General features: G+C 53.6%; 7 protein-coding genes across 7 annotated transcripts; 4 read left to right on the top strand and 3 right to left on the bottom strand.

Annotated features, from left to right (window-relative positions):
- Positions 1 to 1,228: 1,228 nt before the first annotated feature.
- Positions 1,229 to 4,762, top strand: A1O7_04979 (uncharacterized protein; the record flags this gene model as incomplete). Its single annotated transcript, XM_007758989.1, has 1 exon — positions 1,229 to 4,762. One exon carries the CDS (start codon positions 1,229 to 1,231, stop codon positions 4,760 to 4,762), a length of 3,534 nt encoding a protein of 1,177 aa, XP_007757179.1.
- A 292-nt stretch (positions 4,763 to 5,054) lies between these two features.
- Positions 5,055 to 6,900, bottom strand: A1O7_04978 (uncharacterized protein; the record flags this gene model as incomplete). The annotated part of the gene is made up of 3 exons (XM_007758988.1): positions 5,055 to 6,387; positions 6,439 to 6,646; positions 6,708 to 6,900. The coding sequence occupies 3 exons, from the start codon at positions 6,898 to 6,900 to the stop codon at positions 5,055 to 5,057; spliced, it is 1,734 nt and encodes a 577-aa protein (XP_007757178.1).
- Positions 6,901 to 8,053: 1,153 nt separating this feature from the next.
- On the bottom strand, positions 8,054 to 9,748 carry A1O7_04977 (uncharacterized protein; the record flags this gene model as incomplete). Its single annotated transcript, XM_007758987.1, has 1 exon — positions 8,054 to 9,748. One exon carries the CDS (start codon positions 9,746 to 9,748, stop codon positions 8,054 to 8,056), a length of 1,695 nt encoding a protein of 564 aa, XP_007757177.1.
- A 1,229-nt stretch (positions 9,749 to 10,977) lies between these two features.
- On the bottom strand, positions 10,978 to 13,062 carry A1O7_04976 (uncharacterized protein; the record flags this gene model as incomplete). The annotated part of the gene is made up of 5 exons (XM_007758986.1): positions 10,978 to 11,645; positions 11,756 to 11,795; positions 11,850 to 12,514; positions 12,628 to 12,663; positions 12,720 to 13,062. The coding sequence occupies 5 exons, from the start codon at positions 13,060 to 13,062 to the stop codon at positions 10,978 to 10,980; spliced, it is 1,752 nt and encodes a 583-aa protein (XP_007757176.1).
- Positions 13,063 to 14,458: 1,396 nt separating this feature from the next.
- On the top strand, positions 14,459 to 19,627 carry A1O7_04975 (ATPase; the record flags this gene model as incomplete). The annotated part of the gene is made up of 5 exons (XM_007758985.1): positions 14,459 to 14,559; positions 14,633 to 14,659; positions 14,709 to 16,842; positions 16,936 to 17,211; positions 17,303 to 19,627. The coding sequence occupies 5 exons, from the start codon at positions 14,459 to 14,461 to the stop codon at positions 19,625 to 19,627; spliced, it is 4,863 nt and encodes a 1,620-aa protein (XP_007757175.1).
- Positions 19,628 to 20,742: 1,115 nt separating this feature from the next.
- On the top strand, positions 20,743 to 25,288 carry A1O7_04974 (uncharacterized protein; the record flags this gene model as incomplete). The annotated part of the gene is made up of 2 exons (XM_007758984.1): positions 20,743 to 21,187; positions 21,240 to 25,288. The coding sequence occupies 2 exons, from the start codon at positions 20,743 to 20,745 to the stop codon at positions 25,286 to 25,288; spliced, it is 4,494 nt and encodes a 1,497-aa protein (XP_007757174.1).
- Positions 25,289 to 26,245: 957 nt separating this feature from the next.
- Positions 26,246 to 27,123, top strand: A1O7_04973 (uncharacterized protein; the record flags this gene model as incomplete). The annotated part of the gene is made up of 2 exons (XM_007758983.1): positions 26,246 to 26,298; positions 26,367 to 27,123. 2 exons carry the CDS (start codon positions 26,246 to 26,248, stop codon positions 27,121 to 27,123), a joined length of 810 nt encoding a protein of 269 aa, XP_007757173.1.
- Between the last annotated feature and the right edge of the window lie 859 nt (positions 27,124 to 27,982).

Below are 27,982 nucleotides of genomic sequence, written 5' to 3'. Positions count from 1 at the left end.
ATGCGGTGGATGCCGCTTTTCCTCATGCGGATTCGTTTGGGGAAGATCACATTGGTAGGTGCATGTGCAAATGGTGGCGTGAGAGCTCGCCAAAGGGACTGTCCATTATGGGCATTCTCTGCCTGGAAAGAAACCCCCACGGCCAGTTCAATTGCTGGTGATGGCACAACTCAGTCTCGAATGCCGCAACGAGGATTCTGTTATGCTTGTCCTTCCGCTCCAGCACTCCTTTGAATGTTCTGTCAGCCACATACTCTACACGATAGCGGTACTATTCTCGTGATCACTATCCCCGCCTTCTGTGCAGAGTCCCCATGCTTCGTCAAAGCTGGAATCGCTGCTTCGGATTCTTCAGCCATGGCATAATCCGCCCGTACTGTGTATACTGTTGCTCCAGAACACAAGATCACTAGGGGTGCACTGCATGTGCTTGCAGTGGGGTTTCGACATTCAAGGTCTTAACCCCAAGCTGGAGAGCTTTCAGCACCATGTGCACTGTTGATTGGAGACCAGAAGCATCGAATGAGACATGCACACCTAGATCCTGGGGTCCCGTCTCGAGCTGCATGAATACTTAGACTCGAGCCAGTGGAACGCCTTAAGTAAGCTGCACAGAAGCACCATCCTTCGTAGCCACGGTGCTATCTACAAATCTTGGTGACAGAGGGATCTTTTTTTAAAACGCGGATGATCACCTTGGTTGCCTGTTAGTGTCTGTGAATGCAGAGATATTGGTGGAAAAGCCAATGTCAGTCAACGATTCGCAGATCGCCGGGCCGTCATTGTCAACCGCCGCAGGGAATAGTGGGAGACATTGTTCATGTTTGTCAGGCTCGTTGTGTGCTTAGAGCAATCTACTGACCGTTTGCGTGGGGAAGGCGCTGTGGGATAATCAACAAACGCAGCAATAGGTTCTTCTTCTTGATTCAAAAGGAGCTCTCCACCAATCTTGTGCCCGAAAACGTCACACACAGACCGTGGCACTATAAATATATTGGTGAAGGCATTCATTTACAAGCGACAAAGGTGAAGAAGGTGGAGTCTCTTTGTGAGCAAGAGGGCCACAATGTGTCACGTGACTGGGTGTCTGCCACGCGCAACTTCGTGGAGAAAACGCGTCGCCTTTCTTGACGTCGACAACAACACGACAAGAACCAATCACCCCCTGCACGCAAACACCCACTTGAAGCAGCCCAAATGTCCTTGACCGGGACTTCGCATCCAGCTCATGCCCTTCAAATTCAAATACCTTGTTCAACTTCTCCAGGACCTTGATACGGCCCGGAGAGACTCAAACCATGTGAACTTGCTGCGCCAGCTCAAGCGGGTTACGCCGAAGCTGGGTCAGCCCAGCCAGATCATCCGAGAATGGTTCAAGCGACACGAAGCCGACATCGTCCGCAATGGGCCATCCGGGGTTGCCTTGCTTTCAAGCCTGCTCCTGCATCGGTCGCCCCACCGAATCTACGCTTTGCAGGAGAAAAGGCTTGCCAGTATCATGTGCAAGGTGCTCGGACTTCCCGAAGACCGCGGTCGTGGGCTGCAACTGCACCAATGGCAGAAAGCAACCATGGACTTTGCGACTTGTGTCGAACAAGTTGTGGCTGACGCCGGCTTTGACCGCCCTGACCCCGGTCACGAAGTGACCCTTGAGGAAATCGACCACGCAATGGACCGGTTAGCAGAACGCTCAAGCTTCGAGGAGAAGGCCAGCCTTCTCAAGCGCATATTCTGGCGGCTGCATAGCAGCGAGGCCAAATGGCTCGTGCGGATGATTCTGAAGACCTACAATCCTGTCGAGATCCCCGACCATGTGGTCCTGAGCTGTTTTCACTTCCTATTGCCGCAAATCATCCACTTTCGGAATTCCCTTGCAGACGCTATCGAGGTCCTCCAGACGCCGGAACTTTCATCAATTCCCCATGACCCACCTGAGCACCTGCGACGCCAATACCGTCAGGAATGCGCCAGGCACGTCAGACCTAGACTTGGCATTCCATTGCAGCGTCAGGAATTTGTGCAGGCCAGAGGCATCGGAAGCTGCAGTAGGACTGCCAACCAGAGAACCATGAGCGTCGAGCGCAAATACGATGGCTGGTACGTTCAAGTTCACATCGACGTCTCGAAGGACACGGACCGGATACAGATCTTCTCCAAGCGCAGCAAGGATCTCACTCGCGCTACCTGGCGTCTACATGATGCTATCCAGGCAGGATTGCGCCTTGGACAGCCGGACTGCCCCATAACTCGGGGCTGCATCCTTGAGGGTGAAATGCTGGTCTGGAGCCGCAACGAACAAGCTATCCAGCCGTTCTGCAAGATTCGAAAGTACGTCGACATTAATGGCAGGACTATTGGCACAGCGACTGACTCGCCCAAATCAACCGACGAGCAACTGATGGTAGTCTTCTTCGACTGCTTGTTGCACGATGACTGGGATCTGGCTTTCGAACCTCATCGTGTGCGAAGACAGCAATTACAGGGTATCGTTACGCCCGTAGACGGCCTAGCTCAACTTGGAGACCGTCGTGTGATCAACTTCGGCCCTCCGAGTGGGAAGAAGCAACTGCTCGAGTATTTCGCTGATGCAGTTAATGAGAGATGGGAAGGTCTCGTTCTGAAGGGATGTGAAGACTCTTATTTCTCGACAGGTTGGCACGACAGTGCAATCAAATTGAAGAAGGATTATATCAAGGGATGCGGCGACCATGCCGACCTTTGCATTATCGGTGGGCGCAAAGATGCAGCAGACGCGGAAAGACTTGCTCGCTCGTTTCGGTGGACAACAGTGCATTTGGCCTGTCTGAAGAACAAGGAGGATGTCATGAGATACCGGGCAAAACCAGTTTATCTGGTCCTCGCTGAGGTGACGCGCCCTTGTATCCCAGAGGAAATGCTCCTCGATCTGAACCGGAGAGGTATAGGTCGATGGGTGCCGTTTGCCTATGAGTCGAAGCGTCTGGACGTCGAGATCGACCAGCCAGAGCTGCGACGCAACCCTCCGACCGAACTATTCCAGGAGCCATTCGTCGTTGAGGCCATGGGAGCAGGCTTCGACAAGCCGCAGGATGCCTCGTACTTGACTCTGCGCTTCCCGCGTGTCGACAAGATGCATTTCGATCGCGGTGTGACCGACACCCACTCTTTTAATGAGTTGCAGGAATTGGCAAGGAAGAGCTTCGAACCCCCAAGCGCAGAAGAACAAGAAGAGATGGAGTGGTACAAACGGTTGATTCATGCCGAACCGAAGAAGAACCAGCAGGTCTACCTCCAATCTCAGTCTCAAAATACGTCAACATTCTCAAGCGCATCGCTTTTCAATGCTGGAGCATGCCCGCCTACTCCATCAGCCATGGAGAGCCTTGTATCTCCCGTGGTCCTCAGTCCACAAGCGAAGCTGAAGAACCTTGTATACGAGGAACCCTCATCCCAACCAGCACAGAGTCCATTGTCGTCATCAAACCCCAGTACCAAACGAAGCGAGAAGGCACTGCTCTATACCATGGCCGTCGGACCTGTCAAGCATCCGACGTCTCCACCGCCTCTCAACAAGCAAGTTGCTGACGGATCTCCAGTGGATTCGACGACCAGCGCGTCCATGCCATCCCCTTCTCTTGGGACCTCTAGGAGCGGCAACAGACCAATAGTCTCGTCCGTCACTCCGCCACAACTTCGCCGAGCGCACACAGATGGTGCCTCAAAAGGGGTTAAGCGCAAGCTGGCACGATCAAACACCTCACCAGCCGCCACCAAGCGAGCAAGGCAGGACCCGTCCCAGCAACCGCTTAAATCCCCGCGGTCGACCGTGACAGGAACCTCACCTCGACTTCTAATCAAGGCACCCTCCCTAAAGCGCCCTGCGTCCGTCCTCAGCAAGCCACGCCAACCACTCCTAGAACTCGAGAACGTGTCGCCAACGCATGGCCTGAACAAGACGGTCACCTTCACCTCCCCAAGAAAACCCCTCTCGCCCCGTAACAACGCCAACGCCAAAGAGCACAACGCAGCCAGAACCATCGGGAACACAACCACAGCAGCAGCAATCACGTCAGGAAGTCGAAGTCAAGCTTCCCAACCGCCGTCCCCGCAACGGCGATTCCCCCTCGACAAAACCATCTGCAAGACCCTCTGGCCCGACTCGCCCGCGTACATCGACTCCCCGGAGGACCCGCACCACATCTACATGGTGCTAGTGGCCTCCGGGTCGACACTCTCTCCAACCCTGATCCACGAGCTGCGGAGACAAGTCTTCCAGGCCTACCGAATATATTGGAGTAGGAAGCGGAGCAAGAGGACAGGGGGTGTGGGTATGCTTGATGAAGGCGGTCAACAACACACCGATGGATCTGGGGAGATCCAAGGAGATACAGATAGCGGTGGAGGCCGCTCCAGCAGCGAACGTCCTGCCATAAAAGCCCAACGCCGACTCATCCTCTTCTATGAGGACGGTATCGCGGAGTACCTTGGCGGGAACGCGTCATTGGGGACACTCACATGCACTGATGCAGGTAAAGAGGCAACGACCGAGACAACCGCCGGCACAGACACAACCTCAAACACAAGCGCCACCACCCCATCACGCACAATCGACCTCCACTCCATCCTGCCCGCGGCAGACATGAAACGGTTCTTCATCCGAGCCTTGGAACTCACGACGCGGGACGATAAAGAGGAGGTGCCGAGGTCGAGGGACATTACGGGCTGGAAGGAAGCGATGGAGATGATACGCGATATGCCCGGGGGGATGACGTACTTTGATTGATTGGTTAATTGAGTGGCCGAAATTTGCTTTTTTTTTGGTGTTGTAGATGGTTTGATTGCACGCTGAGTGATGCATGATGAGTGACGAGTGATGAGAAAGGAAGAACGAGGAATGAATGAGCCATGAGCCATGAGCAACGAGTAACTACGCCATACACGGAAGTACGGCATACAGTGTATTTATCTGTGGTAGAGTCTAGAACTCGCTCATCCCTCAGTTGCGTGCACGACGGCACGACATGATTTCTCCGTTACAGTACAGTATTCTGTCCTGTATACCAGAAGTCACCACGCTAGAACAACCAGGAGACAAACCGGCGATAGAACCAGCCACCCTTCTTGCCAACGGATCCTTTCCTCAGCGCGTCCCGCCTCGCCTTCTCGGCCAGGAACTCTTCCTCTTCTCTATCGATGATGTCCTTCCCAGAGAAGAGGTCGGCAGTTTCGGGCTTCACGCCCTTGGACTTCATGATCAGCTTGTACCCCAAGATCATGATCAAGTACAGCGGAATGCCGAGGTATCCCGTGATGAAGTTCTTGTAGTCAAAGTCCCCGTACGTCGAGGGAGAGTGGACGAAGACGTTGAAATTCTTCGTCAGCGCGATCAGGATGCAGAGGGCCAACGCGCCGTATGAGCCGGCGATGCCCAGCGGTGCTGTGAATGCCAAGGCCGTGTCCGGTACGTTTTGCGCCCGCCGCGCCTTCACAAAGTAGATGTGCGTGACGAGGATGGAGATCCAGGTCAGGAGTCCAAAAATTGTGGTCAGGTTGACGAAATAACCAAACACGATCTTGCTGTCGTCCGAGACATTCATGAATGCCAGGAGCGCAAAGGCCGCGGAGAGGCCCAGGGCGAAGATGGGCACGCCTCGCGCGTCGGTGCGCTTGAACAGTCGGGGCGCGTTGCCTTCGCATGCAAGACCGTACAGCGTCCGGCTGGCGATGTACAGGTCGGAATTGGATGCCGAGAAGACAAACAACAGAATACAGCCGTTGAGGATGCCGGGGAGGGCCTTGATGCCGGCGATTTTGACGGCGACCACGAAGGGGGAGGCCGAGGCGGAGGAGGAGGCTTTGTTGGCAAAGGCCAATTCTTCACTGTTGTAAGGCACGAGCATCCCCAGGAGGAGAACGCTCAGGCAGTAGAAGAACAGTATCCGGTAGAAGGTCAGTTTGATGGCGCGGGGGATGGTCTTTCGCGGATTCTGCGCTTCGCCGACCGTCACGCCTACAAGTTCAGTTCCGAGATAGGCGAATGTCGCGGTGACCATCGTTGACCAGAACGCGAGGAAACGGCCTGTAGCGCCCTCGTCGATGTACTCGGCGAATGCGCCAGGGTCATTCCAGTACCGGAAACCCTTGCGGTCGTGGTCTGGTCCTCCTCCCAAGGCGAGCACGAGGGAGAGGATGATGACGCCGATAATGACAATGACCTTGATCGTCGAGAGCCAGAATTCGAACTCGCCAAAGAAGCGGATGCCAAAGTAGTTGATGCAAACGATGGCGACCCAGAATACGGCAATAAAGACGCCGGGATTGACGCGATCGCGGTCCACCCAGTACTGAATGATCAGTGCCCCTGCGGTGAGCTGATTAGGTGTGACGATGATGTATTTGAACCAATAGCTAGTACCGTCAGTCAAACGCGAGATGGGACTCGGGGTTGTTGTTGCCTACGTGTATCCCAGAGAGAAGCCCAATGCAGGGTCGCAAAACCGGACGGCATAGCCAGTGAAGCCTGACGACAACGGCAACCAAGCTGCCATTTCACCAAGCGCGCACATGACGAGGTAGACGAGGAAGCCAACAACGGTGTAGGAGATGAAGATCGAGCCTGGGCCTGCTTGAGCGAGAGCCTTGCCCGTTCCGATAATCAGTCCAGTTCCTGTTCAGCTGAGTTAGATCGAAGGCGCTGACGTTTGCCAAAAGGCGTCCGGGTGACGAACCGATGGCACCACCGATGGCAATCATGGTGATATGTCTGGCCTTGAGTCCGCGATGCAGTCGACTTCCCTCCTGTACTTCGACACCGCGAACTCCTCTTTGGCTGTCCATGGTCGAAAGAGTCTGCTCTTGGGCGTGCTTCTCCATCGTGTCTGCATCTGGAGAGGATGACGAGTACCTTTGGTGGATAGCCATGATGGCGTGGTCGTCACCAGAACGGCCAGTTGTGCAGTAAGACAGTAGGCAAGAGAGAGTGAAGGAAAGCAGTATCGGACTTGCAGGCCGACACTTTTTCACTTATCTCGGTCACATTATCGAACGTGTCGCAGGATCAGGCAGGTCCTGGACTGACCACGAGCTATGAGGCTTGGACACGCATTGTGTTACATTCTGCTGTCAACAGGCGAGCTGCGCCAAGTGGTGCCCGGTGCAGTGACCGGGTACGAGATGCGACTATCTTACGTTGGACGCGTGATGGATTGGAGCGAAGCAGGGCGATCTGCGGGGTCCGCACGCGATAGCTGGGAACATAAGGTGCCAAGATGGGAACAGTAGCAGATACCAAGACAAGTGACGGTGGGACCGAGATAACGAGGCAGAACTGTGTGACTAGGATGCAGCTCATAGCCGTCAGATGTGTACCGAGATCCCTGCTCTTTTTGAACGCCTCATCGTCTGACTAGGTAACCTGAAGCCTAGAGTAGGAAGAGGAGTGTCGAGAGGCAGGAATGGGCGAAGGAAGACACTGTAGGTGACGCAAGTCACCCGAATGAGGCGTCTAGCTTGGTGAAATGAAGTCAATAATGTTTGTGCACCTTGATGGCGCACACAAGGTTGACAAGATCTTCCGGTGGTGGTGGCCGAGTCTTGACCACGATCAAGCTGAAGCCAACAACTTGAGTGTTGTAACGTAACTGCCAAGTTGGATCTGCAGCTTGGGGAGGAACTTCTGGATTTGGATACTTGGCCGTGGGGGACGGAGAGGGAGGGACGGTTCGAAGGATTACTGTAGTAAATTCAATCCACTTGCGACGGGTCAGCGTCCGCTCGTATCGGTAGTGCGAACAGCTGGCAGGATAACTTGGCTATCACGTGATTCATACTCCCCCCGAACTCCCAATTCGCCTGGCCGAAATAGCCGCAAGTCCCCCCTGCACGTGATCGAAATTGTTTGTCTGAAGGAGCATTGAGAATTAACTGCTGCTGGTATACATGACATCTCAGCGAAGAATCTTTGTACACAATCAAGGTATTATCCATCCGTCATCGCCAACCGGTTTCCTCTCTATGTTTCGTTGTCCAACCTGGTCCCGTGAGACCTCGACAGGTGCAAATCAGACCCCCGGCCTCAATTGTTCCAGAACGAATCCCACAATTGCGACAACCAGCCGCCTCCTTCGCCACCTTCTGAACCACCCGTTTGTGGTCCTTCACTCCACGGGTCTGACTCGGCAGAACCCCAAACGTCTTGCCCTTGATCTTGCTCGCTGAAACCACTTTGTGGAGACTGTGAATCATAAGGTTGGCCAAAAGGCTGCTCGGGAGGCTGTTGTTGGGGGCTGGCATCATCGACCGCACCCTCAGACCGACGGCCCATGCCTCTTTGCATGGCTTCATAACCTGCCATGGTCCCAGCCCCGGCCATGGCGCCCTCACCCATACCCGCTGCTCCTCCTGAAGCTGTTCCAACAGCTCGACCAGCTCCCCCAACAACGGCACCACCAGCCTCAGCAGCGCCCACACCTCCCGCAGCACCAGCGGCCTCGCCAGCTCCCGCCGCTCCGGCTCCGGCTGCACCGCCAGCTGCGTCTCCACCACCACCTCCGAGCCAGAGGGGGAAGAAACCATGGCCTCCACTGTGCCGGGAGAAATAGTCATAGTCGATCGTGACGGCCGTAGCCAGCATCACCGCTCGTTGATCAAGTGTCATGCCGAACTTGCTCCCTCCTAAGACATCTGCATGGGCAGGTTGATCTTGGATGGATCCGGGTGAGTGATCTTCACTCTCAGCAGCGTCCATTCTCAGGACATAGCTCCCCGTGTCAGTAAACAACTCTCGGCCAAATCCGCGAAACTCTCGGTTGACCGTTCCGATCTTACGAAGGTTTTCGTCGCGCAGCGAGAAATCCCACGAGAGGAAGGGTTCATCCACCCGAGCAAACTGGGCAAAGTCGGTGGAAGAGCCGGATTGATTGCGTTTTGCGACCTGCTCTTTTTGTATATTCGAAAGGTCTTCGGCACTTCTCGTTGGCATGGCTTTAGGACCTTGATCACCCAGAGAAAGGTTGTGGGAAAGAAACAAATCGTATTTGCGGCGCAGGGGCGCCCATTGGGATTGAGTCTCGCCGATCACACGCATGTTCTCGAGGGGGACTGGTGATATCTGTGGCGGCAAAGTGGAATCTGCATTGCTCTGAGCCAACTTGGTAGATGTAGAGGTCTCGAAATTGGACTGTGTATCCCAAGGATCGTAGACGCGAATGCGCGTATTGATCCACGAAAATGGGCGATAAAATCTCAAGACCTCGCGCGAGTTCCGATCGAAAACGTGCGTGGTAAAGGCACGGTGTGTATTAAAGAACTGCCTCCTCATGGTGTGGCTGATGCCACCATCATGTTCTGCCATGTACCCAATATGGTTTCCCTGAGGATCGAGTATAACATATCGATTTGCTTGCTCAAATCCAACCAAGAGGTTCATCATTTCGAGTTGCCGCTGAATGACGATGGCAGATTGAGTGAGAATACCAGCCGCAGGATAACTTGATCGGAGGATGGCATTGGAATCTTCGGGTATGTGGACAGGAGCGAGGAGGGGATTGTCTTCGGGATCTGTGTTGGCTAGGACATCCTCCATTGAAGGAGGCTTGGGAGGCGGCTTTCCCTGGGGGGATGCTGCATCTTGATCCTTCCTGGGCTCGGGGTCTGGAGATTGCAGGCGCTGGCTGCTTGCACTGAAACTTCTGGAAGCAGCTGATAAACATGTTCGCGGTTTGAGCGCAGCACAAGCCGATCGCGACAGGAGGACCATGGTCGTCGCCATCCTGCGCACAGCGGCAAGTTCTGACTAGAGAAGTTCAAGGTGAATTGTCAGACAGCAGAACCGCATACTTCTGCCATGGGGAGCAAGGGCACAGGAGTCTGTCATGCATCCCTAACGAACGCCATCGCAAGGCACACCACTTGCTGCGCGACCTTGCCTGGTGCTTTGAGGCGACATTTCTCATTCACGTTGGAGAAAACGATGACCTCCAGATGCGTCTCCGCAGCCTAAGGGGGGGAGACGGTTCGGTATGATGTTGTTCCGAGCCGAGTTCAACCGCAGAAATTAAGCTGGAGCTGGTACAGCGTACTCCGTGGAGTCCCATCTAACACAGTCACGACGGTAAAGACTGTTTTAAGGATCAATTGACAGATGGACATGCGGGAATGTCCCTTCCGGAAACAGTTGATGAACGCCAAGAGCAAAACCGCCATACTTGGCGAGGCTATGGGGTCTGTCATCATTCACACGGAGCTGTCTACCGTTGTCACTATCCTCTGCTGATATAACGGCATCCGTACAGGAAACGCCACATACTTATCCAGGGGTTTTTGGGTATTGGAATCTCGGACGTTCTGGAACGCATGGTAATGAACTCCGTGCCCCAGACCGCAGTTGATTACGGAAACCCCACGAACTCGGCATGACCCAGAGATCTTAGTAAGTCCAAGTCGCAGGCCTGGATACGGTAAGTGAGGGCGCATATATACGGACTCCGCCACTCCGTACTCGGACTGCGGTTCACAGGCCGATACTGCGTAGAACGTACTCCGTATTCTGGAACCGCTTCCGGCTTGCGGCCGTGCTGATGCTGTCATCACGGAGCGGTGTCTTCACCTTAGTCACCTAGTGGTGATATGCTTACTCGGTAGTATTGTGCTTGTACTCGTGTCAGAACACGGATATAAGTATATGTAATCAAGGCTGACATTGGGCCTTGAACGCTTGAGCTGTGCCCACTCCTGACTACACAGTACACACCTTGTATGGAGCTTGGCTCTATATGTGGGGATAGGATATGGGGCTTTCTTGCATTGGGCAGAACTTGACCGTGAGGACTGTACTCCCTACGTTGTCTATACGCGCATCAGGATGCATCCTTTCCCAAATAGAATCAGGAGAAGTCTCAATTCTATGGAGTCCGTAATGTTTACTAATTATCTATTGTCTACTATGCAACATGTGACGTGGAGAGCCAAGTCGTCCAGTCCTAAGCAGCCTGCCTACACCTACACCTTCGCTCTCTCCAGCCGGACATAGCACATCTTGGGGTGTCTCGCCAGCTTACTCAGCGCCGCAAAACTGCTCACGCATTCCGGTGTCTCCTTCAGCTCAAAGTTCCAGATCATCATGACGATGATGATGCGCATCTGCACATAGGCCAGCCTGCGACCGAAGCAGCCCCTGGGCCCGAGGCCAAACGCCAGATGCGGGCCGGCGTGGGCGTCGAACCCTTCCGCGCCGTTTTCGTTCCGCACGAGCCAGCGCTCGGGGCGAAAGGCCTTCATGTTGGCTTCGTCAGGTGTCCACTGGCCGACCTGATTCTTGGCTTCCAGGCTGGACTTGCTGCGCTTGGAGTCGTCGAGTGGGAGCGGTGGCGAGAGGTAGCCTGGCCCGTTTTGCATGAGGAAGACTTCCGTGCCTTTGGGGATGTTGTAGCCTAGAACCGTGGTGTCGACGGTGGCGGAGCGGACGGCTGCGCTGAAGAGTTGTGCCGTACGGTTCATTTCCTCGATGAAGGCGTCAAGGTATGGGATGGGGATCTTGATGATCTCGTCTACGGTCGGGTTGCGTCGTTCTGCCGTTGCGGCCGTGTAGGCGGCGCGAAGGCGGGAACGGAGAGTCGATTGTGCTTCCTGCGCGAAAGCAATGTGTTTGACTGTCCAGGTCAGGGTTGCTGTCAAGTCGTCAGAGCCTATTCTTGCACGAGCGGAGTATGGGGCACAGTTGAGGCGGAGGCGGGGTGGCAATGGGCAATAATGGATCGTGGCGATAAGGGAAACCTACTGCTGGTTGTGTCATGACCTCCGATAATGAAGCCGAAAAGCTATATCGCTGTTAGCCTCTTGATGAATATGGAAACCTGGCGGGTTGTGTGTACCTCATCGTAGATAGCCCTTGAATTGTAAACAGGCTGACGTCCCGCCTTCTTTGCAGCAGCCTCCTCACGGAGCAGGATGTCGTCCAGAGCTGAGCTTTTCGCCTGCTTACCAGAAGCCACCCTCTTGATTGACTCGTTGATCTTGTCGGTGAAATGTTTCTCTTTATCTGCGCGAGCCTTTCGCATGTAGGGCATTTGGCGTAAGACCCAGTGGGCGAACCTGGGAACAGGAGCCTTGACTGATATCTCCAGAGATTCCGTAAGAACAGAGATAGCCTCAAATACAGCTGGGCGGCTGAAGTGCGGGAAGTCGATAGGCTTGTCTGGAGACTGTGGTATTGAAACTGGTATCGACGAGAGCTGCTTCAATTGTGCAACAATGTTGCTATCCTGGGTGTTGAGTCCGAACGTTGTAGCAAAGATGACATCGAGCGCGACATTGTAGATATCCTCGTCAGCACGAAATGCATGTCCCTGCGCAACGCGAGCCTTGAAGTCCCAGAGCCGCACAAATGCCTCATTGTTGGTGTAGATCTGCCGGGCAGCAACTTCATGAAGGAATACTGGAGTCATCAAGTCCTTCAGGAGGTTGCGGTGCGTCTTGAAACGGTCCTCAGAAGACTTGAAGCTGATGTGCATATCCGGCACTAGGCCAGTGAAAACATCTGCGTTCCACCAAATCAGTAACATTGGTAGACTAAGACCAAATAGATCTCTCGTGGCTGGCACCAGCCGCTCGAGACATTGGCATGAACTTGACATGAGCAGGGGACCTTACCGGCCGTGAAGTCGGCACGATCAAACTCCTTGGTGCCTATAAAAGGTCAAAAACTCCCCTTCAGTATCCAAGCTCGGAGGCGGAGCACTTACGGCGAAGAAGGATGTCCTGTGCTTCTCGATGGTCGCTTATCACAACCCAAGGTTTGGAGAAGGGGCGGCCCCAGACTTGGACTATCGGTGACTGGTGTTTCGTGGTTTGGTCGGCAAGCCACGGCCAAACCTCTTGTGTCCGACTGATGTACGACATCATTTCAGGCACATCACCAAGGATTGAGCGTGTGGCGGACTCATTGTACGGAATGCCTGGGATGGGCTTTGGCAAGAGCCTGCGGTAGCTGAAATACACGAAGACACAGCAGAAAACAACAAGAAGGACGAGAGACGTCGTTGCTGGCTTTGCCTCGATCACCGGATGGCCCAAATAATCTGCCATGGTTTTCGATTGTCTCTGCACCTGATAGTGGGCTTTTTGAAGTAGGATACTGAAGAACAGCCTACTTGGGGACCTTCTGAAGAATATCACCGCGACAAGAAAGGTGAAAGCAGAAGTCAACCTACCCGGTATATAAGCAGGCTCCAGAGCGGAATCCGCGCCTCAGCCGTTGGAGGCCTCATCAAACGTTCTACCTCTTAAAAGCGACTGGCCCTTGTCCAAAGGGAGCATCGTGCCTGAGAGGGTAGCTAGTCCCCTGTGTCCTACCCCTACGAACGTGAGCGGCTGAGACATCGCGTCGCACTGACCTTGACGGCGTGGAGCCCAGGCTGATTAATTCATTCGAGACGCAAGCACGCCTAACGTCAGGACGGCAGAATCAGGACTCGGCTGTTATCGTTCCACAGCATATGCCTGAGCAGGCGTTGTAATTGCCAGTGCAGTGCAGTTCGGCCGATGGTGGCAAGGAAAGGTCACAATCTGACGAAAATGTCCATCAAGCTGGAGTCTAGGGCCGTCAGACTGCGTCTGATGACCACGTACTCAACCATTTCTGTGCATTGCGAACCGTAGGGATATGATAATCCAAGCCGTGTGGAGCCATGTACCTGGTCTGGTTGCGTTGGACCACGCGATACGAGGTATCTGATGGTTGGTATGCTGACATGATCACCGCGCATTCCTGCACTATAAATCCGGGGGTGGCCGCTCTGGAGCCGCTCAGCTGGTGCGTGGTAATCTTGCCCTCTCATTCTCATTTCCTACCCTCGAAACAAATCTCGCAACAATGACCAGACTAGGAATTTGACTCGAAGGTAGTCGGAGCTCGTCGTGGCGACTTCGTGTGTTTACTGATTCACGTGGTGTCGTGATGTCGTTCATGTGAAGTGGCAGTGATAAGTTAGGTGAGTGGTTGCTAATTTACCGAAATCTTCAGCAAGAGTCGCTGCTTTTACTGCAAAGCCCACCGAGGCCGTTGAGCTGCCACGCGCCACGTTAGCCTAGGTTGATCTCGTTAAAAGAAGCCGAATACGACAGGCCGTCTAAGCCCGGATAGGTGCGATGGGCGGCCCTTGGCTTTTCTCGGGGTCGTGCCTTCATCGTGTCATGACTTGCATCGACCACGCGGCTGCGACGAAATGAAGGTCTTGGATTTCTTAGACACCACGACGCCAGGCATCACCATTTCTCTACTTCGGAGCCATTACTCTAGTGGGCTTGTCTTGGTTTCGCACTATGTCTCTCATGCTGGATCTGTACATACATTACTCCTCACATTGCTCCTTATGTACAAGTTGATTCCTCTTCATTCAAGCTGCGCCGATCGAGATGGTACCGAGGGGAGTGCCTTGAGAAACGGCTGCTACATTGCCCGATCCTTCGCGAGCACCACGCGATGGCGGCGCTTTTCGTGCGCCAGATCTTGACTTTGACACTGAAGAATCTCCTGGTCGCCTTCATTCGCCGCTGGTTCTCAACCACCCTGCGTGCGTTCTTGTGAGTCTCTCGAAAACCTATGGCGGGTCGACCTACAGTCCAGGTCTGAGAGGCTAACCAAATAAATTTCCAGTCTGCCAGTCGTCTTTGTCGGATTCCTGTGCGTTGAGCCTCTAACATCGATCCTTGACTGTCTCTGACAACAGCAGGTCTTATGCTCGTTTCCTGTTCATTCCTCCATCTGTCTATGGCATAGGTGAGGCTACGCCCGTCCGAGGCCTTCCAGAGGCGCTGAGCTTGGTTTCCGGCGGTCGAGACAAGCTTGTCTTCGTCAATAACGGGTTCGCCGATGGATCGATCCAGTCTGTGATTGACAGGGTGGTGAACAATACGGGCTCTTTTGGTGGCCAAGTTGAGATACTGTCCCAAGAGGAGGAGCTTCTGACCGTATGCCGGAACTCGATCAGAGGAACCAGTACCTGCATCGCTGGAGCGGTGTTCTTCTCCTCTCCCTCCGAAGGCGAGGCTGGTCGTTGGAATTACACAATCCGTGCTGATGGAGGCCTCCAGACCAAGATCGTGACTGATTCTTCTAAGAACGACGCCGAGATCTATTTGCTCCCCCTCCAGCATGCCATCGATCGAGCCATTTCTGAGGCTGAGGCAGGCAGTGACACCGGCCGCATTCTTCCTCAAACGACGGAAGAGTATCCATATACTTCTATGACGAAGGAGGAGCGCTTGACACAGATTCGGACACGGTACATGGGTGGTATAATTGACATCCTCGCCGTTGCTTTTTTCATCGGAATCGTTGGTGTCACGTACCAGCTCACCGGAGTCATCGCTTCGGAGAGGGAAAATGGCATGGCTCAACTTCTTGACTGCATGATGCCGAACCGCAAGCGTTGGCAGCCACAGATGGCGAGAATCATAGCCAACCACCTTGCTTTCGACGTGCTCTATGGCCCCGGCTGGGTCATCATGGCCATCATTCTCTCTGTCGGTGTCTTCAGCAAAACTTCAGCTGCGATTGTTATCATCTTCAACATTCTATCAGGACTGGCGATGTCGTCACTGTCAATATTTGGCGGCGCATTTTTCAAGAAGGCTCAACTTAGTGGCATCACCTCAGTCATTACAAGCCTCTTGCTTGCTATCATTGCCCAAGTTGCCAGTAAGGCGGGGACCGCATCTGTCGCCATACTTTCTCTCCTGTTTCCACCCATGAACTACGTCTACTTTACGATCTTCATGGCGCGCTGGGAGAGGCAGGACATCGCCACAAATCTTGTCAAGAGAGCCCCCGAAAATACGTCGGCATTACCTGGAATCGCTTTCTGGATCTTTTCAATCATTCAAATCATCATCTTTCCCATCCTTGGGGCACACGTGGAGCGCACGCTTTATGGGACCGCCTCGAGCAACCGAATGGCCACGCATTCCGACGACCGTACGGTGGTTTCGTTGCACGGCTTTACGAAGGAATATCCGCCTTCCCGGCTTGCCCGCCTACGAGCAATTTTCACCAAGAAACGACTTACAACAGTGCTTGCCGTCGACGATTTGTCACTGAATGCCACGAAAGGTCAGATCATGGTACTACTCGGCGCGAATGGGAGCGGCAAATCAACTACCCTGGACTCGATCGCTGGGCTCACTGCGATCACCTCTGGCGATATTACAGTGAATTATCCCGATCCTGACACGGGCCTGGGCTTTTGTCCTCAGAAAAACGTATTGTGGGACGATCTCACGGTTGAGGAACATGTCCGCATCTTCAACAGGATCAAGAGTATGAGTCCGTCGGCAAAGGATGAAAATCTCCAACTTCTAGCTTCTTGTGATATTGACCGAAAAGCCAGCGCCCGTTCCAAGACATTGTCCGGGGGCCAGAGGCGGAAGTTGCAGCTTGCTATGATGTTCACTGGTGGCTCTCGTGTCTGTTGTGTGGATGAGGTCTCCTCCGGGCTCGATCCCTTGTCCAGACGCAAGATCTGGGACATTCTACTGGCCGAGCGGGGATCAAGGTCTATCATCTTGACCACACATTTTCTGGACGAAGCTGAACTGCTCGCTGATCACATCGCCATCCTCTCGAAAGGTACTCTCAAAGCCTCAGGAACTTCAGTGGAGCTCAAGCACAAGCTGGGCTCTGGTTATCGAGTGCATGTGTACAAGACCCCTGGATCTCAACATGTAGCTACATTCAAGGACACTAGCTACGTGCAGCGGGATGATCAAACGATCTATTCGTTGACAGACTCGGCGAAAGCGGCGGATTTCCTCAGCCGTATTGAGGCTGAAGGATTTGCGGAATACCAGGTTAACGGTCCAACAATAGTGAGTAAACCCCGAAGCCCGTGTCAAGGCATTCCGAGTCCATTTTCACACGCTTTTTCCGGGCAAAGATCTTCGACGCTGACAGCAACGCAGGAAGACGTCTTTCTCAAGGTCGCCGAAGAGGTCAAGTCGGACAACGAGCCCACCGAAAAGACAGCTACAGGCCACACCCTCCAAGAGATCGGTAGCCACAGTCGCAAAGATCTGGACAGTGAAGAGGTTGCAAAAGTCGTGATGGGAAATCACACGCCAGCACAACCTCCTCAGCTCTTCGATGGACGCCGAATCAGTATGCCTCGGCAGGCTTTGGTGCTCTTTTCGAAACGCTGGGTGGTCCTGCGCCGCAATACCCTACCTTATCTTGCAGCTGTGAGTTGTTTCTCGGCCCCGAAGAGATGCTGTTTAAAAGCAGGAGCTATTGTTACTATGTTGGGTTGATGCCGCTAACGAATCCCAACAGCTGCTAATCCCCATCATCGCTTCTGGACTTGTCAGCCTTTTCCTCAAAAATTTTCAAAAGGCTGGTTGCAGTCCGGCATCTTCGACTCTAGTTTCCGACATCATCTCGCTTTCAACACAGATTGACTACGAGCTTGTCGCCGGACCCCGTGATCGTCTTGGTGCGGGCGCCATCCAACTCTTGGCTTCCACCTTGGCGGGCAGTACTGGGGCTGCAGGGATAGCAGCTAACACAACAAAACTACTCGAGTCAGTCCATTTCGTTGACAATCTGGCTGATTTCAACGACTATATCAACAATCGCTACGCTAATGTAACCCCAGGTGGGTTTTACCTCGGTGATGAGAGTTCTCCGCCTACGTTTGCATGGCGAGGCAACGGCGACATTGCGTTCCCGGTCATAATCCAGAATGCGATGGATACTCTGCTCTCTAATGTTTCGATTTCCAACCAGTACCAAGCCTTTGACGTCCCCTGGGGAGCCGACGTTGGGAAAGCATTACAGTTAATCACATATTTCGGACTAGCGATGGCCGTGTACCCTTCGTTCTTTGCGCTGTATCCGACAATCGAGCGACTACGGAACGTCCGTGGCTTACACTACAGCAACGGAGTCCGCTCGGCACCTCTGTGGCTTGCATACACGACTTTCGACTTCACGATCGTTCTCCTCACAAGCGCGGTTGCCATCATCGTCTTTCGTGCCGTCAGCGACGTGTGGTACCACATTGAGTATCTTTTTGTGGTCTTCTTCTTATACGGCTTAGCCTCGACCTTGTTGTCTTATGTTATCTCCCTCTTTTCGCGCTCGCAACTCGCAGCATTCGCATTCGCCGCTGGCGGCCAGGCTGTCATGTTCCTGCTCTACTTTATTGCATACATGTCTGTCCTCACCTATTCACCAATTGACAAAATCGATACCAATGTCAATATCTGTCATTTTACGATTGCAGCAATCTCGCCTGTGGCAAATTTAACCAGGGCACTTTTTGTCACCTTGAATGTGTTCTCAATCACATGCCGAGGCCGACAATTTGCCTCGTATGCAGGCTCGATGACAACTTTTGGCGGGCCAATTCTGTATCTAATATTGCAGACCTTTTTCCTCTTTTCCCTGCTCTTGTGGTGGGATTCCGGCCCGTTGTTCCGGCGCCTGCGCGGGAAGAAACAGCAGGAACAGGTCGAAGAAAATGACACTGTGGAGGCAGAAGTCTCAAACGAGCTCACAAGAGTGAACTCTGCGCAGGACGGCCTCCGTGTCTTGAACTTGACCAAGACATTTGGGAAAACGCTCGCCGTCAATAACGTCACCTTCGGTGTCCCTCGGAGCGAAGTCTTTGCGTTGCTTGGACCCAATGGCGCTGGCAAGTCAACAACAATATCCTTGATCAGAGGTGATATTCAGCCAAGTCGCCATGGAGGCGATATCCTGGTCGACGGCATCTCTGTTATAAGCCACAGAGCCGAGGCAAGATCTCGCCTCGGGGTGTGTCCACAGTTCGACGCCATGGACACCATGACTGTAGCTGAGCACCTTCACTTTTACGCCAAGGTACGCGGCGTTAGGGATCCCCGGCATAATGTCGAAGCGGTCATGCAGGCAGTTGGTCTTGAGCAGTACGCCGACAGAATGGCTGCCAAGTTGTCTGGAGGTAACAAACGCAAGTTGTCTCTCGGAATAGCACTTATGGGCAATCCGAGTGTGCTTCTTCTTGACGAACCTTCCTCCGGCATGGACGCCGCTAGTAAGCGCGTCATGTGGAAAACATTGGAGTCGGTTGTTCCTGGCCGATCACTTGTGCTTACCACCCATTCGATGGAGGAAGCAGACGCGCTCGCAACAAGAGCTGGGATCATGGCGGGCCGGATGCTGGCGCTGGGGACAACTGATTACCTTCGCAGGAAGCATGGAGACGCGTACTATGTCCATGTGGTAAATCGCCAGGCCCCTCATGCTTCGGACGAAGACATGCAGCGCATCCGAGACTGGGTCCTGGAAAACTTTCCGCATGCAAGCATCGAAAGTAAAGTCTACGCAGGTCAAATCCGATTCTCCGTGCCGACAAAAGGATTTCTTGCTAGTAAAGTTGGCGGCAAGATTAGCGGTGGGTCTGGTATTTCGTCTCTATTCTCGGCCCTTGAAACGAACAAGTCGGCTCTGCAGATCGCATACTACAGCGTCAGTCGGGCGACCCTGGACCAAGTGTTCTTGAATATTGTGACCAAGCACAATGTCGAGGAGGAAGGTGGCGAAATCGTATCTGCACCAAGGACCAGTGTGATCAAAAAGCTTTCCCGGGTAAGTTCCCACTTCGGGAATAAATGAGCGATACCAAGTACGAGAGGCCCAGACAGCTCGACGACCATATATACTGCAATGAATGATATATTTTACAGCCTGGGCTGGCTGACGTGTGGTACATAGTATGGCTGGATTGAATATTGACCGCGCCATTATCGCTGGTTGGGCCGAACGCGTAGGACTGCTTGTTGCGAGCTCTGCCGCTACGGAGCCGCACAGAACAGAGTGGAGTCTTGGACGATTGATAATCAACCCTTAACTCTGGGGCCCAAGGGTATTTGCGGACGTGCTCGATGGGGTAACTGGACGCACCAAACTTCGGCTCAAACGACTCCCGGCGGATCTTCGTGCAAGCAACCTGATGCTGGCGGGACTTCGTTGCTTGGAAACCAATCTCCTCCGAGCTCGGCCTTCCAATTCTTGAGATCAGCGGAATCCCGGATTGGAGCGGACAGACTGCAGACCATAACGAGCCTGCGAGCACTCCTGGTTTCTCATACTCTGGCCAGAGCTACCCTCTTTGACTCACATCACGACGATTTGGCAACCGCCGTGTCCTTTGGTTTTGCAAGACGCAAGTGGGGTATGAGTCAACAGGCCGGCACACCCGGGTTCCAAGAGTCATGGAGAAACGCCCAGCTTAACATCTCGTTCTTCTTTCAGGCACCTATCAGGCTCCAGCCGCTTTGAGGGCTTCTGAGTTCTCCACTCTCGCAAGATCCCTGATCTAGAATCCGACGTGATAGTACCGGGTTGGGGTCGTCCGACGGCGCATTGCCGGGTAAAGGCCTGCCTGAGTCAGGGCCAAGGGTGCACAACTCCTCGTACGCACGAGTACGAGGAGCATGTGGGACCATCGGCGTTCGCTAATTTGGAGGCATCTCTAGTCAACCAGCTGCCCACCGCCCTCTCGGTCCGATGCAATTTTTTTCCCTCTTATGGAATATTCTCTAAATATCGATGTTGTAGACATGTTCACATAGTTATTTGCAGCGACCAGGACGTTCTCCGCACTTGCACACCTGGTTTGCACGGTTGACAGCCAAAATTTTGTCCGGCATGAACATCTAAAGTTGGGGAAATTAAGCGAAAGGATTGGTGGATCTTATCCGGAGCTGGAGGCTTCAGCTTCAAGAACAATGGCCGACGGCTTCTCAAAGGAATTGGGCCTGAACCACCCGGCACAACAACATGGTGCTACGGCAAATGGACATGTGCAAGGCACATCTCATGAACATGGCGAGAAACAATCAGACGCAACAGCCGACAAAGAACTCCAGCCCAGTGAAAAGAAATGGGAAAGACCTCGGATATCAAGTGACGCCTATGGACTGCAACGCACAACATCAGGTGTCAACGTCGAACAGGCTGAAAGGGATTTCGCAGAGCTAAGCAGAGAGCTGAGTGCAATTAGCCGTCGAATGTCCCGAACACAGTCCAGAGCCTCGGGTTTCAGAGCGAAGGACGTGGAGAAAGCTATCAGCTCTTCCGATGAGAATTCTGACGATGCCTTTGACCTGGAAACCGCGCTCCATGGTGCGCGCGAGGCAGACAATGCTGCTGGCATTAAATCAAAATATATCGGTAACTCTGTCTGAAACGCGAAGCATATCCTGGTCACTAACCGTGTTGATAGGCGTTATTTGGGATAACCTCACCGTGCGTGGCATTGGCGGCGTCAAAAATTTTGTCAAAGTGTTCCCCGACGCGTTCGTCGACTTTTTCAACGTGCCCGGGACCATAATGAGCATCCTCGGTATGGGCAAGAAAGGCAAGGAGTTCAATATTTTACAGGGCTTCCGTGGTCTGGCGAAACCGGGAGAAATGGTCCTTGTCCTCGGTCGACCTGGCAGTGGCTGTACCACATTCCTCAAAGTCCTAGCCAACCAACGGTATGGATATACTGGAATCGAAGGAGAAGTCCTTTATGGCCCATTCGATGCTGCAACGTTCGAGAAACTCTACAGAGGCGAAGCAGTCTACAACCAGGAAGACGATGTTCACCATCCGACACTGACTGTGGGGCAGACCCTCGGCTTTGCGCTCGACACCAAGACACCGGGCAAACGTCCCCAAGGTCTTAGCAAGGCCGAGTTCAAAGACAGGGTGATTCGACTTCTGCTCAAGATGTTCAATATCGAGCATACGATTAACACCATTGTTGGTAATCCATTCATGCGCGGGGTTTCCGGTGGAGAGAGGAAGAGAGTCTCGATTGCTGAAATGATGGTCACGCGGGCCACGGTGTGCTGCTGGGACAACAGCACAAGGGGCCTTGATGCCTCGACAGCCTCCGACTACGCCAAATCGCTTCGGATCATGACGAACATCTATAAAACCACCACTTTCGTGTCTTTATACCAGGCCTCTGAGACCATTTACAGTCAGTTCGACAAAGTGATGGTCATTGATCAGGGTCGTCAGGTCTTCTTCGGCCCTGCGAAGGAAGCGAGAGCATATTTCGAGGGACTGGGCTTCCTGGAAAAGCCACGTCAGACCACACCAGACTATCTCACTGGATGTACTGACGAGTTCGAGCGAGAATACAAGCCAGGCAGATCCCCCCAAAATGCGCCTTCATCACCGGATTCTTTGGTGGAAGCTTTCAACACGTCTGCATATGCGGAGAAGCTTGCCACCGAAATGGAAGAATATCGACAATCGATTCAACAGGAGAAACAGATCTACGACGACTTTGTGGCTGCGCATCGAGAAGCCAAGCGGAAACACACGCCCAAGAAGTCGGTGTATTCAGTGCCATTCCATCTCCAAATCTGGGCTCTGATGCAGCGGCAATTCTTGATCAAGTGGCAAGACAAGTTCTCCTTGGTCGTGTCTTGGATTACCTCCATCACCATTGCGATCATCACCGGTACTGTCTGGCTGAACCAACCCCAAACCTCCGCAGGCGCCTTCACCCGTGGCGGTGTTCTTTTCATCGCGCTGCTCTTTAATGCATTCCAAGCCTTTTCGGAACTGGCGTCTACTATGCTCGGGCGACCGATAGTCAACAAACATCGTGCGTACACCTTCCATCGACCCAGCGCTCTGTGGCTGGCACAAATCCTCGTCGATTTGGCCTTTGCATCGGTACAAATATTCGTGTTCAGTGTCATCGTGTACTTTATGACCGGGTTAGTGCGGACTCCAGGGGCATTTTTCATTTTCGTGCTCGTCATCATCACTGGCTATCTGTCCATGACATTATTCTTCCGCACCATAGGCTGTTTATGCCCAGACTTCGACTATGCGATCAAGTTCGCCGCGGTCATTATCACCCTGTTCGTCATTACTTCGGGCTATATCATCCAATACCAGAGCCAGCAAGTGTGGTTAAGATGGATATTCTATGTCAATGCATTGGGCTTGGGCTTCGCGGCCATGATGATGAATGAATTCAAGAGATTGACCATGCGGTGCACCAATGAGTCTTTGGTACCGTCGGGGCCGGGTTACGGCAATATCGAAAACCAAGTCTGCACTCTGCCGGGTTCCCGAGCAGGGTCGATCGAAATATCAGGAACAGACTATGTCAAGACGGGCTTCTCATACGATCCTTCCGATCTCTGGCGGAACTTTGGCATCATCGTCGTGCTGATTGGTTTCTTCTTGTTCACAAACGTCTTGCTTGGAGAGACCATAAAATATGGTGCCGGTGGCCGCACGGTTACTTTCTTCGCCAAGGAAAACAAGGAGAGGAAAGCGTTGAATGAGAAGCTACAGGAGCGTAAGCGGCGGCGACAGATGAAGCAGGATGCTGGGGACAGCTCGGAGCTTAACATCACTTCGAAAGCCGTCCTGACTTGGGAGCGGCTGACATACGACGTACCAACGCCCTCTGGACAGTTGCGTCTGCTGAAAGATATCTTTGGCTACGTTCGTCCTGGGCAATTGACCGCTTTAATGGGCGCTAGCGGAGCCGGCAAGACGACTCTGCTTGATGTGCTGGCGGCCAGAAAAAACATCGGCGTCATTGGCGGAGACATTCTGGTCGATGGGGTGAAGCCAGGCGTCGGGTTCCAGCGAGGGACCTCATATGCTGAGCAGCTTGATGTCCACGAATCGACCCAAACAGTACGAGAAGCACTCCGCTTCAGCGCTGACCTGCGGCAACCTTACGAAGTGGCACGGGAGCAAAAGTATGCCTATGTTGAAGAAGTCCTCTGCCTGTTGGAGCTCGAGAATCTGGCGGACGCGATCATCGGCAGTCCCGAAAGCGGTCTTTCAGTGGAAGAACGCAAGCGAGTAACGATTGGTGTCGAACTGGCAGCAAAGCCTCAGCTCCTACTATTCCTCGACGAACCCACGTCCGGTCTTGATTCGCAATCCGCTTTCAACATTGTTCGATTCCTTCGCAAGCTCGCTGCTGCGGGACAGGCCATCCTCTGCACGATCCATCAACCAAATAGCGCCCTATTCGAGAATTTTGACCGACTTCTACTGCTCCAAAAGGGTGGCGAGACGGTCTATTTCGGGGACATTGGAAAGGATGCACATGTGCTCCTGGGATACTTCCACAAGCATGGCGCAGATTGTCCGCCAGACGCGAACCCGGCGGAATGGATGCTCGACGCCATTGGAGCGGGTATCGCTCCGCGCATTGGTGACCGGGACTGGGGCGAGATCTGGCGCGAAAGTGACGAACTTGCCACCACGAAAGCCGAAATCACTGAAATGAAAGCGACACGACAGCGCGAAGTCGCGGGTGCACCCCAACTCGACGAACGCGAATATGCTTCCCCACTGTGGCATCAGATCAAAGTCGTCTCGAAACGAACGCATCTCGCCTTCTGGCGGTCGCCCAACTACGGCTTCACCCGCCTGTTCAACCACGTCGCCATTGCGTTACTCTCTGGCCTGGCCTTCCTCCAACTCGACGACAGCCGCTCAAGCCTTCAATACCGTGTCTTCGTGATCTTCCAAGTCACCATCATCCCGGCACTGATCCTGGCCCAAGTGGAACCCATGTACGACCTCTCCCGCCTGATCTTCTACCGTGAGTCCGCGGCAAAGGCCTACTCCCAGTTCCCCTTTGCCTTTGCCATGGTCTGCGCCGAAATGCCGTACAGCCTGCTCTGCACGCTCGGCTTCTTCATCCCGATCTACTACCTCCCCGGCTTCCAGAACGAGTCTTCCCGCGCCGGATACCAATTCTTCATGATCCTCATCACGGAACTCTTCTCCGTGACCATGGGCCAGATGATCGCGGCCATAACGCCCTCGAGCTTCATTTCGAGCCTGATCAACCCCTTCGTGGTCATCACGTTCGCGCTCTTCTGCGGCGTGACGATCCCGAAGCCGCAGATCCCGGGCTTCTGGCGCGCATGGCTGTATCAACTCGACCCGTTCACGCGCCTCGTCTCGGGCATGGTCACCACGGAACTCCACGGTCTGCCTGTCGTGTGCAAGTCCGCGGAGCTGAACTCCTTCCCGGCTCCCAACGGCACGGATTGCGGCGAGTACATGCGCGATTTCTTCGATGGGGGCGGACCCGGGTACTTGGTCAGCAATGTGAGTGATGTGTGTCGGTATTGCGCGTATAAAATCGGGGATCAATTCTACGAGCCCCTGCAGCTGCATTTTGGGGATCGGTGGCGGGATCTGGGCATCTTCTCGGCTTTTATTGCGAGTAATTTGATTTTGTTGTTTTTGGCGAGTCGGTATTTGAATTTCAACAGGCGGTAGATGGAGAGGAGAAAGGGAGGATGCGAAACGACAAGGATGAGTGGAGGAGGTGGATGATGCAGAGAAGTGAGGACGGGTTTTGGGATACAGAGAGAAGACGTCAAGGACGAGGGTAAGGATATCAAGACGGGGAAGAGGTCGGGCTCGAATGGCACGACAAAGTCGGTCTTGGACACCCATGATCCTTCAATGTACACATATAACATGGTAAACTTGCATTATCTTCGAGTGGCCTCCATGTATGTAGTGAATACCGTTTACCGGGGTAGGACGACAAACCATCGCTCAAGATGCCATGCATATAGAGCTTGGAGCTCGACTCCCGCAGCCCGACGCTTGGCCATGAAATGCTCTGTGTTCCCAAGAGAACACTGGGATGGACGCTTCTTGGCCCCGCTGGGCTCGCTTCGCACACGTGGCCTTCTTCGCACCAGAGCATTTCCCTGGACTGCTCTCCCCAATCGTGATGCCGAAAACGGCTAGCAGATTCCTGGCAGCATGTCAGCCACGTGATCGACATCATCGACTCCACCGCCACAACCCGGTTTTTGCTGCATCTTGCGTCTCCGCCTCGCGCTCGAGCTCATCCTTGTCGGGTCTCTGCGTGCACCAGCCGCCCGTGCCGTACTTATCTCGCCAATCATCGCTCGTATCTAGGCGATGAGGCCCGCTTAGGACGGTCTGTTCTTTGAAATTGTGGCTTGATGTGTGACGTCTTTTGCATTCGACTCCGGCCTGCCTTTGACATGGTACATGGGACATGAGGATGAGGAAGAACAACCAGCCAGCCCCCCTTTCGAGAAGTCTATTTTATTGATCATGTAGTCGTAAGCTGCGTATACTTCCCTATCCTCCCTTCTGCTTTTCACGCGCCCCCGTTGTCTTCCGCGATATCGTGCGCTGCGACCGTCAATTGCGCTTTCACCTTGCTTCTTCCGAAGTCGTCCACCCACAGTCATGGACAACGAGAAACAGGAGAACCAGGTACCGAAGGAGAAACCACTCCATGAGTACGTCGCCGCAGCGAACCATGACTGACACTCCTCGGACCCTGGCAAGATCACTAAAACAGTTGCAGACTTCTCACCTCCTCACTCGTCGACATCTACGTCGGCCCGGAGTCGACGCATTGGACCCTCCACGAAAGACTTCTGACTTACCATTCGCCTTTCTTCGCCTCCATTTTCTACGCCGACGACAAGAAGGAAGAGAAGAAGTCTCGCGGAAACAAGTCTTACGGGCTCCCAGACGAGGATGATTACCCCTTTGAGCTCCTGGTGGGCTGGCTATACTCGAAATCCATTCGTCCTCCCAAGACCGAAAAAGACATAGGCCCTCTCCTCGAGCTGTACCTGATTTCGGAAAAATTCCAGATGGAAAAGCTCAGCCATGATGTCGTCGAAGTTGTCCGAGAATTCTACCACACCACCTCGACATACCCCGGCCTCCGCAGAGTCCAGTACATTTACTCTGAAACTGACGAAGACAACGAGATGCGCGAGATGATGGTCTCGTCCATCGCCCGCCAGTTGACCACGGCCGACATGATCCCGTCACACTGGGCCTCTGCGCTCAAGCGCAACGGGCAACTTGCCGTCGACATCATCCGCGCGATCCAGCAATGGCACATCGAAGAACGCAGCATCCCTGACGTCCGAGACGGCAGCCAATGCCGCGGCAGGCGCGCCAACGGCGGCATCTTCAGTGCCATTGAGCGAGCCACGGACTCGCAAGAAACGCATAACACGAATACCACCGACACGAACCTGGGCGTCGAGAGTATCAATAGTGGACAGAGTGACACGCCGAACGTCAAGAGCGACGCGGAAGAGTAAGTTTTCGCCTTGTCCGTGTACCACCAGTTCAGTTCAGTCCCGTCCAGCAAGATGAACACTTTTCTTCCTGCTTCAGGAGGAGTTAGTCCCTCCCTCGCAAAACAACAAAAAGGCAGAGTGAGCTTAAGCTGAGCACAAATTCCTCATGTACCAAAAGACCGCTCTCGAGAGAGTCGACGCCGCGACCGCCAAAGCCGCGAATCGATCCCCCGGACATACAGGGAGACAGAGAAGAGAAGCCCCAGCGATTACAGTTACCAATGCCAGCCTCGGTCTCGGATGCAAAACAGGCAACAAAAAGTGATGATTATCCACGGGCGTTGACGTTGAAGGACGCATGGCGATTTTCGAGCGCAACTCGGGCGGAAAGCATGTTCTTGCTTTCGGCGTGGACAGTGTATTTTATCTATTACGTAGGGTACGCATTTGGACGGGAAGTAAACTGGGGGTAGCTACGAGATATCTCGACAGGTTGTGCTTTGGTACCACGAATTTGTTCTCTTGAATTACTCGAATCATGTCTACTCGCCACGTTTCGAGCAGAACGCCGCTCCAGCTCAGAAGAGACCAGCGCGGCCAGGGCTTTGAGATGATTGTACTGTGTATTATCTCCCGCAATGCGTTGACAGTGCATGCATGGTCTACGGCCACGAACTGTTGAACGAAACGACGATACTGGTATCTCGCCAGATCATACGGAGTATACTGTAAGCGACCTCGATGACCAATCCCGCCAAGGCCGGCGAGGTCTCTCCTTTGTAAGAAACCAACCGCTAATTACATACCTGACCTGTTATATACTTGGACAGGCGCACGCCCCTGAAGACTCGCTGTCTTGCTCGATAGGAGAATGTGTTCC

This window comes from Cladophialophora yegresii (assembly GCF_000585515.1).
Source record: "Cladophialophora yegresii CBS 114405 chromosome Unknown aczIN-supercont1.3, whole genome shotgun sequence".
NCBI lineage: Eukaryota > Fungi > Ascomycota > Eurotiomycetes > Chaetothyriales > Herpotrichiellaceae > Cladophialophora > Cladophialophora yegresii.
Note: the sequence above shows the minus strand (reverse complement) of the source record. Positions and strands in the feature narration are given on the sequence as shown.